This window comes from Orbicella franksi, chromosome 11, assembly GCF_964199315.1.
Source record: "Orbicella franksi chromosome 11, jaOrbFran1.1, whole genome shotgun sequence".
Taxonomy (NCBI): Eukaryota; Metazoa; Cnidaria; class Anthozoa; order Scleractinia; family Merulinidae; genus Orbicella; species Orbicella franksi.
In genome coordinates, this window is record NC_138155.1 from 4,842,773 (window position 1) to 4,856,541 (window position 13,769).

General features: G+C 39.3%; 4 protein-coding genes across 4 annotated transcripts in view; 1 reads left to right on the forward strand and 3 right to left on the reverse strand.

The window, feature by feature from the left end:
- Positions 1-13,769, forward strand: part of LOC145502920 (U3 small nucleolar ribonucleoprotein IMP4-like) — a 45,857-nt gene that overhangs the window by 8,114 nt on the left and 23,974 nt on the right. The gene's annotated exons all lie outside the window — the stretch shown is intronic.
- LOC145503444 (uncharacterized) lies at positions 105-2,693 on the reverse strand. Its single transcript, XM_081482904.1, has 3 exons — positions 2,376-2,693; positions 2,093-2,150; positions 105-1,588 (listed from the first exon to the last, which is right to left on the reverse strand). The coding sequence occupies exons 1-3, from the start codon at positions 2,691-2,693 to the stop codon at positions 906-908; spliced, it is 1,059 nt and encodes a 352-aa protein (XP_081339030.1). The 3' UTR covers positions 105-905.
- On the reverse strand, positions 5,887-7,363 carry LOC145503077 (uncharacterized). The gene has a single exon (XM_081482502.1). The coding sequence runs from the start codon at positions 6,728-6,730 to the stop codon at positions 6,182-6,184; it is 549 nt and encodes a 182-aa protein (XP_081338628.1). The 5' UTR covers positions 6,731-7,363; the 3' UTR covers positions 5,887-6,181.
- On the reverse strand, positions 10,110-13,699 carry LOC145503076 (cyclic GMP-AMP synthase-like receptor). The gene has a single exon (XM_081482501.1). It carries the CDS (start codon positions 13,602-13,604, stop codon positions 11,757-11,759), a length of 1,848 nt encoding a protein of 615 aa, XP_081338627.1. The 5' UTR covers positions 13,605-13,699; the 3' UTR covers positions 10,110-11,756.

Below are 13,769 nucleotides of genomic sequence, written 5' to 3' on the forward strand. Positions count from 1 at the left end.
TTTTGTAACAATAGGGTGCGAGTTTTGAAAAATTAAAATTCCACCAACCCTAGTTTTTCACTTTTGACAAACTACGCCAAAGTGATAACATATGAGCCGAGTTATTTGTTTTTTGGGTTTCTTGGCAACAGAGGTTACCATGCATGGGAACGGCTGAAAGATTGTTCCCTTCAGCGGGCGGATTACTAATTTGAAATACATTTAGGACCTTAAGTCCAGTTTCCAATGCATTTTAAGCACTTCCCTAAGTGCTGCCTACCTCTTAAGCGGACTATCACATAATACGAAGACCATGATGGTGGCTAACGTTCATACATGTAGGGTAAAGGTAAAGTCTGCATACGAGCCAAGTGGCCCACCAGGCCGGAGCTTATCCCGGTTTCTGTAGCATGAACCGACTAGGAGTATTTCTACTCCCCACAGGATGGGATGCCAGTCCATTGCAGGGTTACCCCCAGCATTAAGTTCACCGGTAAACCTGGCTGGAGAGAGGCACTGTGAGAGTAAAGTGTCTTGCCCAAGAACACAACACAATGTCCCCGGCCAGAGCTCGAACCCAGACCGCTCGATCCGGACACGAACGCACCAACCATGAGGCCACCGCGCCTCGCAGCCCATACATGTAGGGCTTATTGTTAACTAACGATAGCTTCGGCAAACCCGTGAATATTGGTATTTGACATTTTCAGAATTCTTGTTCTCAATACTGTCAATCAGTTTAATTGGAATGTAATTAGTAACTTCGCCTGGTTTTATTCATTGATCTATTATTTTATTTTTCTTTGTTCGGGTATGTTAGCACTACCATGCTACACTGACACCCGAATGAAAGTAAAGTTACAGTTAAAGTGAACTTGTCTGTTTATAAGTATTATCGATAACGATGAAACGTCTCTGATGGAAGTTCATCGGATGAAAATGTTAGCATGGGGATTAGCCACATTTTTCATGTAAGTCCATTGGCCAGACGTTACACCACAAGGATCACTGATAGGCCAGTCCTTCCGCGTACAACCGTCGAAGTAGTAGTATGCGTCAACCCAGAATGAGGTTGAGAGAAACACTGGCCCACAACGCAAACGATCACTCGGTGAAACTGAGGAAGGTGCCGGCGCCTCCAAACACTTGTCAGTCATGCGTTTGACGATCTGACAACTGACGCTCCCTTCCTGCCAATCAACCAAACTTCCTGTTCCCGGATTACATATCAACCAGTTGTTTATGTTGCTCTTGATGAGGACCTGTCTGCCAAGTTGTTTCCACAGCGAGAACTCCATGGCGTTGTAGTCTGTTTCGCTCAGTGGTGGAGTTGTTGATATAGGAACATCCGCTTTCTGGTGCACAAACCAGTTTGGTCTTGGTGTGACTGCGTTTGAACTGGCCATAAAGAACTCATAATTAGTGAAGGTATGGCTCCACACTAGAGTCCAGCCTCCTCCATTAGTCTCCATGTCACAGTAAGCCTTGAACGCGTTGGTATGGGACCCACCGTCTGGATCAATCCAATAAACTCCCGAGGGAGGAAGTGGCAATTGACTGCGCAGGGTCTGGCACGAGGGGACTGCTGAAGATTGAGTGGTACCTGCGCCTTGTTAATCAGTGTAATATACATTTGTTGTCAATCATAATGATATGTTAATAAGTTGCAGCAAATTATGTCAATCTAAGTAAAGACACCTGAGATTATCCAACACTTCATTCTCTTCACCTAGTTACTTCGCATAACAACGTCAAAGATGGCACCAGATTCTGCGGCAACATTAAGTTGTGGTATATTTCTCGCAATCGTAGCCATCGCCATTCCTTTCTCCTCTGAAAAGTCAACTCTTATTTTGGTTTTCCCCTCAGTTTGAAAGTGATCCTGTGCATTATTAGAAAAACGGCTTTAGAAATGTGACAGCTTCTTTAAGTTCTGCTACAACTGATGAGAATCAGTCAGCCTTGGAAGAACTGGTAGAATGTTCTTAAAATGTGACACAATCACACATCGCGGCTTGATGTAGTTAAAGGAGAAAAATGAGAACTATTGCTTAGTTTTTACATCGGAACTCGAGTAAGACTAATGAGAAGAAGAAAAAACTGTTCAGCTTACCAAATGAAGTTACAGTCGACGGCGATGTTGTTGAGGTGTTATATATAACCTGTGTAACCTTGTAAAGAAATATATTCATGAATGATCACTTAAAGGGTAAACATGCAGGAAAAAGCGGGTTAAAAGCAAGTTTAGTCAGGATAGAAGGGTACTCCTTTGAAACGAAATAGTGACTGATCACATGTTCAAAACCTGACTAAGTTAAAGTTTGAGGCCCAAAGATCAAATTAAGTTTCCCTAATTGTCTCCCTTTCCTAAAACAAAACAAAACTGCACAATACACCTTTTTCAAATAGAACGAGTGTTCTCGTTGTAAAAGCAAGTGAGAAAGCTTCGTTTGTTTTTCATTGTGTAGCGAGCATCTTCCTTCACTTGTTGTAAAACTGGCACTTCTGCAAGTAGCTTGCTTTACACACTTTTGTGAACAGGAAAGTAAGGAGGCAGCCTTTCCATTCCAAATAGTATTTTCATCAGAGAGAAAAGAGTTTTTTCTGATCTTGAAGAAAGCGCCATCTAGTTCTGCTCTCATCGATGCTGTTAAGAACAGTATGAATACAACTGTGCCCCGCGGGTTCTGCGAAGAAAGCCGATGGACAGGCATTGAGCTAGGGAAATGAACGTGGAACGAACGGCAAATTTGAGTTAATATAATGCTTAGAAATGTAGCAGCTGTACATTCAAAAAAAAATTTGACGTGATATCTTCGAAATTTAACAGCCCTACCATGGATTTTTTAAATTTCCTTGTGTGCACTAATGTTCTTGTAGATATATCGAGTGTTTTGTTTTCCTTCAAATAACCGAGCCCATGTGAAGCCTTCTCATTTATGATCTTTGAGTATGTGTGGCACTGTGTTTTAAGCTGATTTTCCTTCAGCACGTGCGTAAATAGTGAATTGTCGAGCTATAATATCTTTGTCGCGATTCGACATTTAATAAAACCTATTGTAAAGAAACACTTAGCTGTTCTTGAAGCTGAAGATAGCAAAAGTAAACCGTTTAGTCGAGGTTATTGGCTTGGTTTACCAAAATCTTTTCGTAGCTTTTATTAATTGTCAGTTCATAAAGTTAGTTTGCTATTTTAACGTCTTAAGCTTCAAAACTGAAATTAAAGTGTTGTACACTAATCCTGGTTTTCCAGATGATTGAATTGTAAACTAGTGGAACTAATACAAGAACATAATTTCCTACAATAAAATAATGCTTGCAATAGTCTTTCTAATAAACACGTCAACTCACACACGGACACAAACTTCTGATCCTTAAGTGTCAGTGCTTCAGCCCTTTTCTTTGTTTACATTCCTCATAACACTATAATCCAGCGCGTAAGTGATGCAAATTCAGCCAATCTCGAAGTTTTTGCCCGAAACTCCCTCGCATTCACTTTAGATTACATTGTTTTGGAAATAACAAAAGCAACCCGTGGAAAGAATAAAAGGCTACTGGCGAGATGTCTAAAATTTCACTTTTTTTACAAACACATCAAATACACACTGCTGATCTTCAGTTGTCAGTGCGGTTTGTGTCCACCATGTTAGATTTTACTAATGGTTTAATTGCATGCGAATAAACAGATATCTTATCACACGCTTGTCGTAAGTTCTCGGTACAAAGTAAGTTTTAAACTCAATACCTTCGCTCACTCGTAAAATGCCTTCAGAAAACCAGGTGGAAGATATCCTGTGAAGTTTTGAAGAACGAGCAAATTGTACTTGATAGCAATTCAGTTCCAAATCACAAGGACAAAGTTTGAAAACTGTGCTCGACTTTTTTTTAAATTTTGAGATCAAACCCTCTCCCATGCGTATAAATCATTGCAACACCTCATTAATAAATTCAGAGCACGAGAATCGTAACTTTAAATATATTTTTATTCTATTTTAATATTGTGACTTAAAACTACACGCCTACTTTAACTTTTATGATGGTTTAATTAATTTTGAAGTGGCTGTTAAGTCGAATAATGCTCCCATGTGGGTTCAGTTGATTTGCTCCACAAGGAACAAATGGGTTGGCCAGTCAATGTTTTGTTATTTAGCCTTTGAAATAATGTAGCATGCCGCTGCACAGTAGCAACTTGATTAGGACATCGGTACAGGGAGTAAACTGTAATTTCCAGTCAATAGTCAAACTACCGAGTAGCACACGCACGCTTTTGAGTTATTGGTACGTCACAGAGTGGTATACACACTTAGATTTGATTTCGTGTTCAATAGTCAACTTGTTGAGAAGCGCTCTCTGCTAATACATACATTGGAAACTGCGAAAGTGTCAATTCAGCATACTTAGCTTCGCTCTAGCTACGTATGCTATAAACGTAAAAGATGCATTGCTTTCAGAGCTTTCTTCACTTAAGTTCATCGTCTAGACCTCCTTGTCTAGATTTTTTTGCATAGGGTATACAGCTATTAATTTACTGGTATGTCTTTGAGGTTTTGGCTCGACCTGGTAAAAGAACGCAGCCGAAAAAAATTCCCATGAGGATTTTCCACATTTTTCAGGCCTTTATTCAACATTTGTCCTTAGGGATCATGAACTGGGAAATCTCTTCCTGTGCATCCGTCAAAATAATAATAAGCAGCCCCTGCTGATCTTCCCGGCTGAGTCCCCTTTAAACCTGGAGTGCAGGGATATACAATACGGAAAAATAAAGGCGGAGGCACCTCTGAACACGTGTCTTTCACCTGCTAGGCGATCTTACAAATGAATTTTCCCTGCTGCAATTCAACCAGACTATGTTTCCGGTAAACAAACCAATCAGTTGTTGATGTTACTTTTGACGAGGAATTCCCTCCCAAGCTTCCTCCAAAGGGAAAACTTTACAGCGCAAAAGTCGGTTTTATGCGATGGCGAGGTAGTGGGTACCGGAATATTCACATCAAACTTGGCTGGCCAGTCAGGTCTTTGAGAAACCACGTTTGCCCTATTGGCAAAGTTGTCCTAATCAGCTTATTGTTAACGAAGCATAGCTTCCGCTAAGATAATATCAGTATTTTTGATTTTCAGGCTTCTTGTTCCCAATAATGTCGATCAGTTTTATTAAAGTGTAATTGGTGACCTTGCCTAGCTTTATTCATTGATCTATTTATTATTCTTTGTTTGAAGATATTAGCACTACTATAATACTCTGACATCCGAATGAAAGTAAAGGTACATGCGAATGAACGCTATTATGTATTATTATGTATTATGTATTAATTAATTTTGTACAAGACTTGTATCTTACCCCATCTGGAATACTGTAGTCCACATTTGTTAGGAATAAACAAAACTTTAGTTAACAAACTTGACGCTGCTAATCATTATGCATTGAAGACTCTTTTAAATACTGGGTATGATTTGGATTACAATTCCATAGTGTCCATAGCGGGAATGAATTATTTGGAATTTAGAAGATATGAACACTCACTTTCATTACTATATAATGTATTAAGGGAAATGGACCCTGTTATATTTCTAGTTTCTTTAAGTTCCTGTCTCACATTATAACTTAAGGGGTGGAGGTGTATCCCTGTTCAACACTCCGATAACAACCAATACTTCCATAATTCTTTTACTTACAACGTTACTACACCTGTTAAGCAGTCACCCAACTTAAGTGCATTTCAAAAAAATTTGATCTTTTAAATTTAAGGACAAATTGTCTATGTCATTACTGTCAATCTTAAATTTTTATATTTTCGTCACAATTTTAGGTTAGCTGTGTTTATATTTATAACTAAATAGTTATTATCGCGCTTGTTGGATAGTTGGATAACATGATAATTGTTAAAAATTGCAGGTATGTATCTTTTTTACATATAACTTTGTTATTACTTATTTAATTTTCTCTGTGTTATTTTAGTCATGCATTTTATACATGAGCCTCTGGCTCGGATACTGAGGGCAACCTCAATCCCACGCAATGACTTTAATAAATTGATTGATTGATTGATTGACTGATTGATTGATTGATTGATTGATTGATTGATTGATTGATTGATTGATTGATTGATTGACTGCTGAACACGTTTTCAACCTTTGGTTAAGAGTGCCATTGGTCTCTATTTTGAAGGATTATCGATAACGATGAAACGTCGTTGATGAAAGTTTATCGAATGAAAATGTTACCGTGCGGGTTCTCCACATTCTTCATATAATGCCACTGGGAAGACCTTACACCACAAAGATCATTGATAGGCCAGTCCCTCCTCTTACAACCGTCGAAATAGTAGTATGCGTCAACCATGAATGAGGTTGAGAGAAACACTGGCCCACAACGTGAAACCCGAGCACTAGGTGAAACTGAGGAAGGTGCTGGCGCCTCCAGACACTCGTCCGTCACGCGTTTGACAATCTGACAACTGACACTCCCTTCCTGCCAATCAACCAAACTTCCTGTTCCAGGTTGACATACCAGCCAGTTGTTTATGTTGCTCTTGATGAGGACCTCTCTGCCGAGTTGTTTCCACAGAGAGAAGTCCATGGCGTTGTAGTCTGTCTCGCTCAGTGGTGGAGTAGTTGATATGGGAACATTAACTTTCCAGCTCGCTGGCCAGTTTGGTCTTGGTGTGACTGCGTTTGAATCATCCTTGAAAAAATAATAATTAGTGAAGGTATAGCTCCACACTAGAGTCCAACCTCCTCCATTAGTCTCCATATCACAGTAAGCTTCGAACGCGTTGGTATGGGACCCACCGTCTGGATCAATCCAATAAACTCCCGAGGATTGACTGCGTAGGGTCTGACACGAGGGGACTGCTGACGATTGGGTCGTACCTGCGCCTTGTTAATCAATATAATATGCATTTCTTGTCAATCATAATAATACTGATGTCAGTCTAAGTAAAGACACCTGAAAGTATAACTGGGTTATAGATTCTGGAGCAATTTTAGTTTTAGCCTGTGAACAGACTCCGGCTGCAAGGGCCAAAAAAGATATGACTGAGGGGGAAGTGGCCGAGAGGAAAGCTTTCCTTTTTCCTCCGCTTTCTCTTCGCTCTATTCTCGACTAGAGAGTCTTTTCACAGGCTATTTTAGTTTATATCTCTTTTCTTATTTTTTTTTTTTCGCAAATTGTCACAATCGTAGCCATCAACGTTCCTCAATCCCCTGAAAAGTGAACTGTTATTTTGGTTTTTCCTTCAGATTGAACTTAATTCTGTGCATTATTACAAAAAAAAATGCCTGAAACATATGGCAGAGCTTCTTTTTAAAGGTTCTGTTACAGCTGATCAGTTTCGTCCAGTTACAATCAGTCAACCTCGAAAGAACTAACAGAATATTCTTAAAATTTGACACGTCCAAGTTTGATACAACTAAAGAAAAATAAGAACAGTTGCTTAGTTATCATATCCGAACTCAAGTTGATAGAAAAAAAAAAGGCAAAAAAAAAAAAAAAAAGCTGACTGCTCAGCTAGCTTACCAAATGAAGGTGGAGTCGATAGCGAAGTTCTCGAGGTCTTATTTATAACCTTTATCACCTTAAAAAGAAATATATGAAAGATCAGTAGACGCATGAACATGCGGGAACAAGTGAAATAAATTTTATAAAGCAAGTTTTATCAGAATCAAAGGGTATTTTTTTTGAAACTAAATAGTGACTGATTACATGTTCAAAACGCGACGAGGTTAAAGTTTAGGGCAAAGGTCAAAAAAGTTTTCCGTTATTGCTATCTGGCCACTTTCGATATATTAAAACTCAGCTTGATAGTGAGGCCTAGAGGACACAAACAAAAGAGATGAATAAACATGGTCATTCAGTTTCCTTTGTTTGTTTCCCCTAAGCCTCACTGGCAAGCTGAATTCTAAGTATCGCAAACGGTCTATTGGCCCCTGTTACTAAACCAGAACACAACTGCACAACACACCTTTTTCAAATAGAACGAGTGTTCTCGTTTTAAAACCTTGTCAGAAAGCTTCGTTTGTTTTTCATTGTGTAGCAAACATCTTCCTTCGCTTGCCATAAAACTGGCACTTTTGCAAGTAGCTTGCCTTACACACTTTTGTGAACAGGACAGTAAGGAGGCAGCCTTTCCATTCCAAATAGTGTTTTCATCAGACAGAAACGAATTTTTTCTGATCTTGAAGAACGTGCCATCTAGTTCTGCTCTGGTCGATGCTGTTAAGAGTAGTATGAATACAACTGTGCCCCGCGGGTTCTGGAAAGAAAACCGATGGACAGGCATTGAGCTAGAGAAATAAAGTGAAACGAACGGCAAGTTTGAGTTAATCCTGAGAAATGTAGCAGCTGTACGTTAAAACAAATTGACCTGATGTCTTCGAAAGTTAACAGCCCTACCATGGATTTTTTTAAATTTCTTTGTGTGAGCTGATGTTCCTGTAGATACATCGAGTGTTTAGTTTTTCTTCAAATAACCGAGCCCATGTGAAGCCTTCTCATTTATAGCTTTTGGATATCCGTGACACTGTGTTTAACTGTTTTATGCTGTTTTTCCTTTAGCGCGTGTATAAATAATGAATTGTCGAACTATAATACCTTTATTGAAATTGTTGATACAGTGTTTCCAAAAAACACATCGCACTTGAATGACTGTCTTCTGTATCGTGTTTCATTAATTTTTTCTCTTCTTTGGAGGTAAGCTGTCTAGTATTCTAAAACGCGATTCGACATTTAATAAAACCTTTTGTAAAGAAACACTTAGCTGTTCTTGGAGGTAAAGATAGAGAAAGTAAACGATTTAGTCGAGGTTATTGGCTTGGTTTACCACAAAATTTTCGTAGCCTTTATTAATAGTCGGTACAAAAAGTTATTTTTATAGTTTTTGGCTTCAGCTTCAAAACTGAAAAGTGTTGTACACCAATCCACGTTTTCCAGATGATTGCAAACTAGTGGAACTAAAACGAGAACATTATTTTGTAACCAACAAAATAATGCTTGCAATAGTCTTTTTTATAACCACGTCGACTCACGCACACATGACTTCAGATCTTTAACTCTTTGCTGTTTTAACATAAGCAATCTTACCGAAAGACTTCTTGGCGCAAAATTTACCTTGGAGCAAACACATTATCATGGGTATAACAATGATTATTAAAACGTTATCAGTGATATTGATACAACACACACACATTGAAACAAATGTGAAAACAATACTCTTTGCCAACTGAGCTACCCGTTTACCTTGTTATGATAATCGTTTAATCATAAAATTACCTTAAATCAAGAATAATATAACATCCTTTTATGTCTAAGAAATATCATGTTACATTTTCGGAAAGAAAACACATTTCGACCTTATGCAGTAAAAGGCGTTTAAGACATTTTGGTTGAACTTCATGATGACTAGACGTTCGATTTATTCGCGGTGTTGTTCTAAGTTGTGAAATGATAGAAAAAAGAATGATGACAGAACCCTTGAAGCTTTGGGGTCATCAACTTCAGTGCTATGAAACGTTTCAATGACAATTTCAAAAGATTACTTTGCTTCAGGCCATAATTTGCATGCCTTCCTAGCTATAATGGCGTGTCCAAGTCAATCCCTGAACGATCGACTTGTTTGACTTGTTCAAATCAATGTACAACTGTTGTTATTAATAATGACCTGGACGAAACGAGCTGTGTAAGACTAGCCACGAACAATGTATTATCACAAGTAACTGTCAACTTTATGGTCAGTTTTCACTCGTGAATTTGTGGCGGGTCTAAAACGCAGGTCACGGGTCATTGTTTTACTAATACTGGAACAACCTTAAACCTTTGCTAATACTAACCTTAAGCCCAAACATTGTCTTCGTGTAGTATTTAGGCCTAAGGTTAGCATTAGGAAGGGGTTAGGGTTGTTCCATTATTGGTAAAACAATGACCCGTGACCTGTGTTTTAGACCCGCCGGTGAATTTGTGCTGTCAGCAATCCATGTGCAATATAAGACGAGATTGCTGTCATCATTTTGTAAGCGAACGGGACTTTAGGCGCAATGCTCAACGAGTTTGCCGAGCAGAAAGGTCTCTAATGAGTCCCTTGGCCTAGACAAAACAAGCTGCGTAAGACTAGCCACGAGCAATGTATTATCACAAGTAACTGTCAACTTTATTGTCAATAATAACAAACTAGTAGCGAAAAATGTGCCATGGTATTTTCTTACAAATTGAGATATTAAACTTGTTCGAGCTCTTCAATTCAAACAAAACACTCCTCTACAATACGTAAACAGGAACATGCAAATATTTGCTGATGGTCAATCAAGCAAGGACTCAATTGCAAGTGTCTTGATGGAAGGCATATTTAATTTTTCGTTCGGTCGGTCAAATGGCTTCACGAAACCTCAATTTTGGGTTGATTTCTTAGCTTGTGGAAAACACATCGATTCCAGTCGTTTTATTTGGTGAGATGCTGATTAAGCCTTCCCTTACAAATTACTAGTGAGTATAACACTTTTTATTACATGGTAAGCGTGGAATTCAGTGTGAAAAAGCCGTGGATAAAATTCATACCGCCAGGGAAGTGATTACGCCATTATTTCCCGGGAAATGATACGATATCACTCCTCGGTTTGTATTAGCCAATCAAATATTTCTTTTTAAATGTCCAAGACCAATCGGGTTACTCGTTATATTTTAGCTGACTCCAGCGTTGACGTGAGTACTCGTGAAAGAAATGGTGGCTTTGGCGACCTTCTGTTTTTCTCTAGTCTTTAAAGGTGATGGTGCTTGACATTGCCCGTTTTATTGAAGAATCCGAGAATAAATACTGATTAAGTTGAGGGTAAACTCTTACTATTTCGGAGGCTGTTTGCGTAAAAGAAAATGATTAAACTAAACTAGAAGACTCGCTCGTTCGCGTTATGGTATTACCAGTAAATACTCGTGAATAAAACCGATATTAGACTCTCAACATGTAGTAACTGCTATATTTAAGACGATTATGCCAAGCGCGGAGCATAACATAGAACTAAACATACTGAAAAACAAATGAATAATCCGAATTTACTTCAAGAAAAGAGCGAGGGCGTCCTATTTGTCTTCCAGCAGTGGCTGCATCATTCAACTCCAGAGCTACGATAACGTGGCCAAACGAAACTGAAGGATTGGCAACCAGGCAGTCAATGAGTCAAATTGTCAGCTATCTCAGCAGACCTTAATTGTTTTCTCTGTCAGAAACCGCAACTGCTCGCTTAAAAGGAACTACAGTTCCACTAGACTTTTAGCCACGGTAAACTGATAAGATAATTGTGCGTATAATACACTGAACTAATAACAAATGACCTTGCTTTAGTTAAATCCTTATATCAAGGCTTGTAGCAACAAAATTAAAGTGATCTATATTGACTGGCAGTGATTACCAGATGCAAAGGGTAAACACTAACAAATATTTGTTGTAATCTACGGTTTATTTTTGAAGATAACACGGTTACTAGAATATTAAAAACATATGATTAAATCTGGTCCAGCAGTAGATTAGATTACCCGCAGTAATCAAAGGGCAAATTAAATACAAAATTTTCCATGTCAAACCTAACTTCTCGAAATAATGTTATATAGTCGAGCCACTAATAAGGGCACACACTTGTACATACAAATTGTCTCTGTAGCAGAGGTATGGAAAATTTAAAACGTAATGTCAGAGTTCTATGTGACTAGAACACTAAACAAACATCCTCTTATGAGTGTCCACAGGAATGTCTCTCGGAATTAGTTGAGCTTTGATCATATTCTCACACTAAGCTCAATCTACATCTAACTCAGGTATCGTGATGTAATCGAGTTTACGTTTCATTATTTCTTTAGAATGCAAAATTAATTGGCTAACATAGTCAACAACAGCGCCTATAATGTAATTCTCGGGGACCAATGAGAGGAGCCATTTGAGACGCTGTTTCAAGAGAGCAAGCCCTTTGTGACTACCTTCTTTCTCTGTAACACCAGCAACGTCTTTGAAGAAGCCTGAGGCGATGAACTCAGAAGACACTGCCTTGTGAATAATTGGTAAGGTTGAGTTGTTTTCTTCAGTATAACAATCAACAAGATCTTCTAACCATCCGAAAGCAACTTGACACGGAGAAATCTGCTCGACCTTTTCTTCCGACAGCTCCTTGTTCTCAGACTCGAATTTCTTTTTCTTCTCCCAGGTTCTGATATAGAATTTACGAGCTAACATGTTTAGTTCCCCTTCAAGAGTATTCAGTAACATCTTGAAGAAAGCTTCCAACCCATTCCATATTTGCTTCAACCTTCTGTAGGCATCTTCATCAAGTTCTGTAGTGTTGAGGTCAGTTAGCTGATTCCAAAACCAGCCAAACTTGCGAGACTGCGGAACGTTACTAACGTTCACAAACATTTTGTTCCAGACAGCAGTAGGGTTTTTCCCAGCACGGATGCCTGAGATCATGTAATCTATCAAATCAGTCATTTGTAAAACTCTGATCTGTTGTTTTCTCTTTCTGGCGCCCTCTGGTGTGTACGCCAATTCCAAACCCTTCATCTGATTTAACAAGTCTTCCAGGACACATTGGCGCAGTTTGTTCTCGTGATCACCCACTGTTAGTAGATTTTGTCTTGGTATGAAGAAGTTCTGAACTTTCTCCGTCTTCACGCCTTCCAAAGCCAACTCTAAAGCTTGAATTATTCTTTGCGCCCGACAATCTTTTTCCCAGCGATAGCGGCCCGTTATGAACAGCTCAGAAAATAGGACGGTTTTGAACATGTAAGATGGAACCAAAGATGAATCCCATCCCAGCATCTTCGATATCTCATCTCTCACGACTTTCAGGACTCGGTAGCATGTTTTCAAGCCTTCCGGGGAAGAGGCCAGAATTTCTTTTTCTACCATGGAGAACGAGATGCGCCAGCTGTCAAATCCAGCGGGAACAACGTGGAATCCACACTTCTGAAGAACTGGTTGTATTTCTTGTGAAAGCTTTGTCAACTCAACGGGTAGCTTGGATTCTTGGTAATCCAAAGTCAGTGTCAAATCCACACTTACAGCCAGATTTCTGTAACTATTGCCGCCTTGCCAGTAGATTGTAAGGGTTGTAGCCGGGCCGTGTGATTCCGAGTACATCAGACCAGAAGACCTTTCTTGGCCATCGACATTTCCTAGTATCTCAGAATACACAGGCCACCATGTTTCCTTAAACATTCTTTGTCCTACTCGTTGGATGACCAGTCCTTCAGGTACTTCGGCGTCACTAAGAGATGTATTGACAAGCTTTTTGAAGAAGCGGGAGAGCATATGTGGGTTGAAGAAGCCCTCTTCATCTTTGAATTCTTCCCACCCTTCTTCGTCAAGGAGGAGTTTGACGTAGCCTTCGCCTTTGTCGCATGGACGAAATGATGGTTTGTCGGTGAGTGAGTCAATTCTTATCATGAAGTCGAATTCATCTGGCTGGCAAACCTTCGTTCCTTCGTAAACACTTCCGCTCTTAATAAGAGTGCTCTGAAATCGCTTGTCTCGCTTTTCCACCTCCGCTAGAATGTTGGTCACGAATTGCTCGAGTTTCTCTCGAATCAATTCGGCCTCGCTTTCGTCTTCAAACCTTGCATTTTTCTCAAAACGTTCCACAATTTCGGCCATGACGGTGGAGTTTGTCCACTACGATTGACTCTGCCAAAAACTGGCTTTGCATCACTAGCGATTTGTGAATATTGGACCGTTGTTGAGATACCTAGCATAACATGTCAACATCTTTTGTTCCTTGGAATGCAACTATCCGCAAAACACATCCTTTATTCGAATAAC

What these genes read in the sequence shown, in the direction of transcription:
- LOC145503444 (XM_081482904.1), bottom strand. Translation starts at nt 2,693, where the DNA reads ATGCCTGTCCATCGGCTTTCTTCGCAGAACCCGCGGGGCACAGTTGTA. An exon ending in ACTCGTTCTATTTGAAAAAG is followed by an intron (nt 2,151 to 2,375) that starts GTGTATTGTGCA and finishes TTTCTTTACAAG; the next exon opens with GTTACACAGGTTATATATAA. An exon ending in GTCGACTGTAACTTCATTTG is followed by an intron (nt 1,589 to 2,092) that starts GTAAGCTGAACA and finishes CTGATTAACAAG; the next exon opens with GCGCAGGTACCACTCAATCT.
- LOC145503077 (XM_081482502.1), bottom strand. Translation starts at nt 6,730, where the DNA reads ATGGAGACTAATGGAGGAGGTTGGACTCTAGTGTGGAGCTATACCTTC.
- LOC145503076 (XM_081482501.1), bottom strand. Translation starts at nt 13,604, where the DNA reads ATGGCCGAAATTGTGGAACGTTTTGAGAAAAATGCAAGGTTTGAAGAC.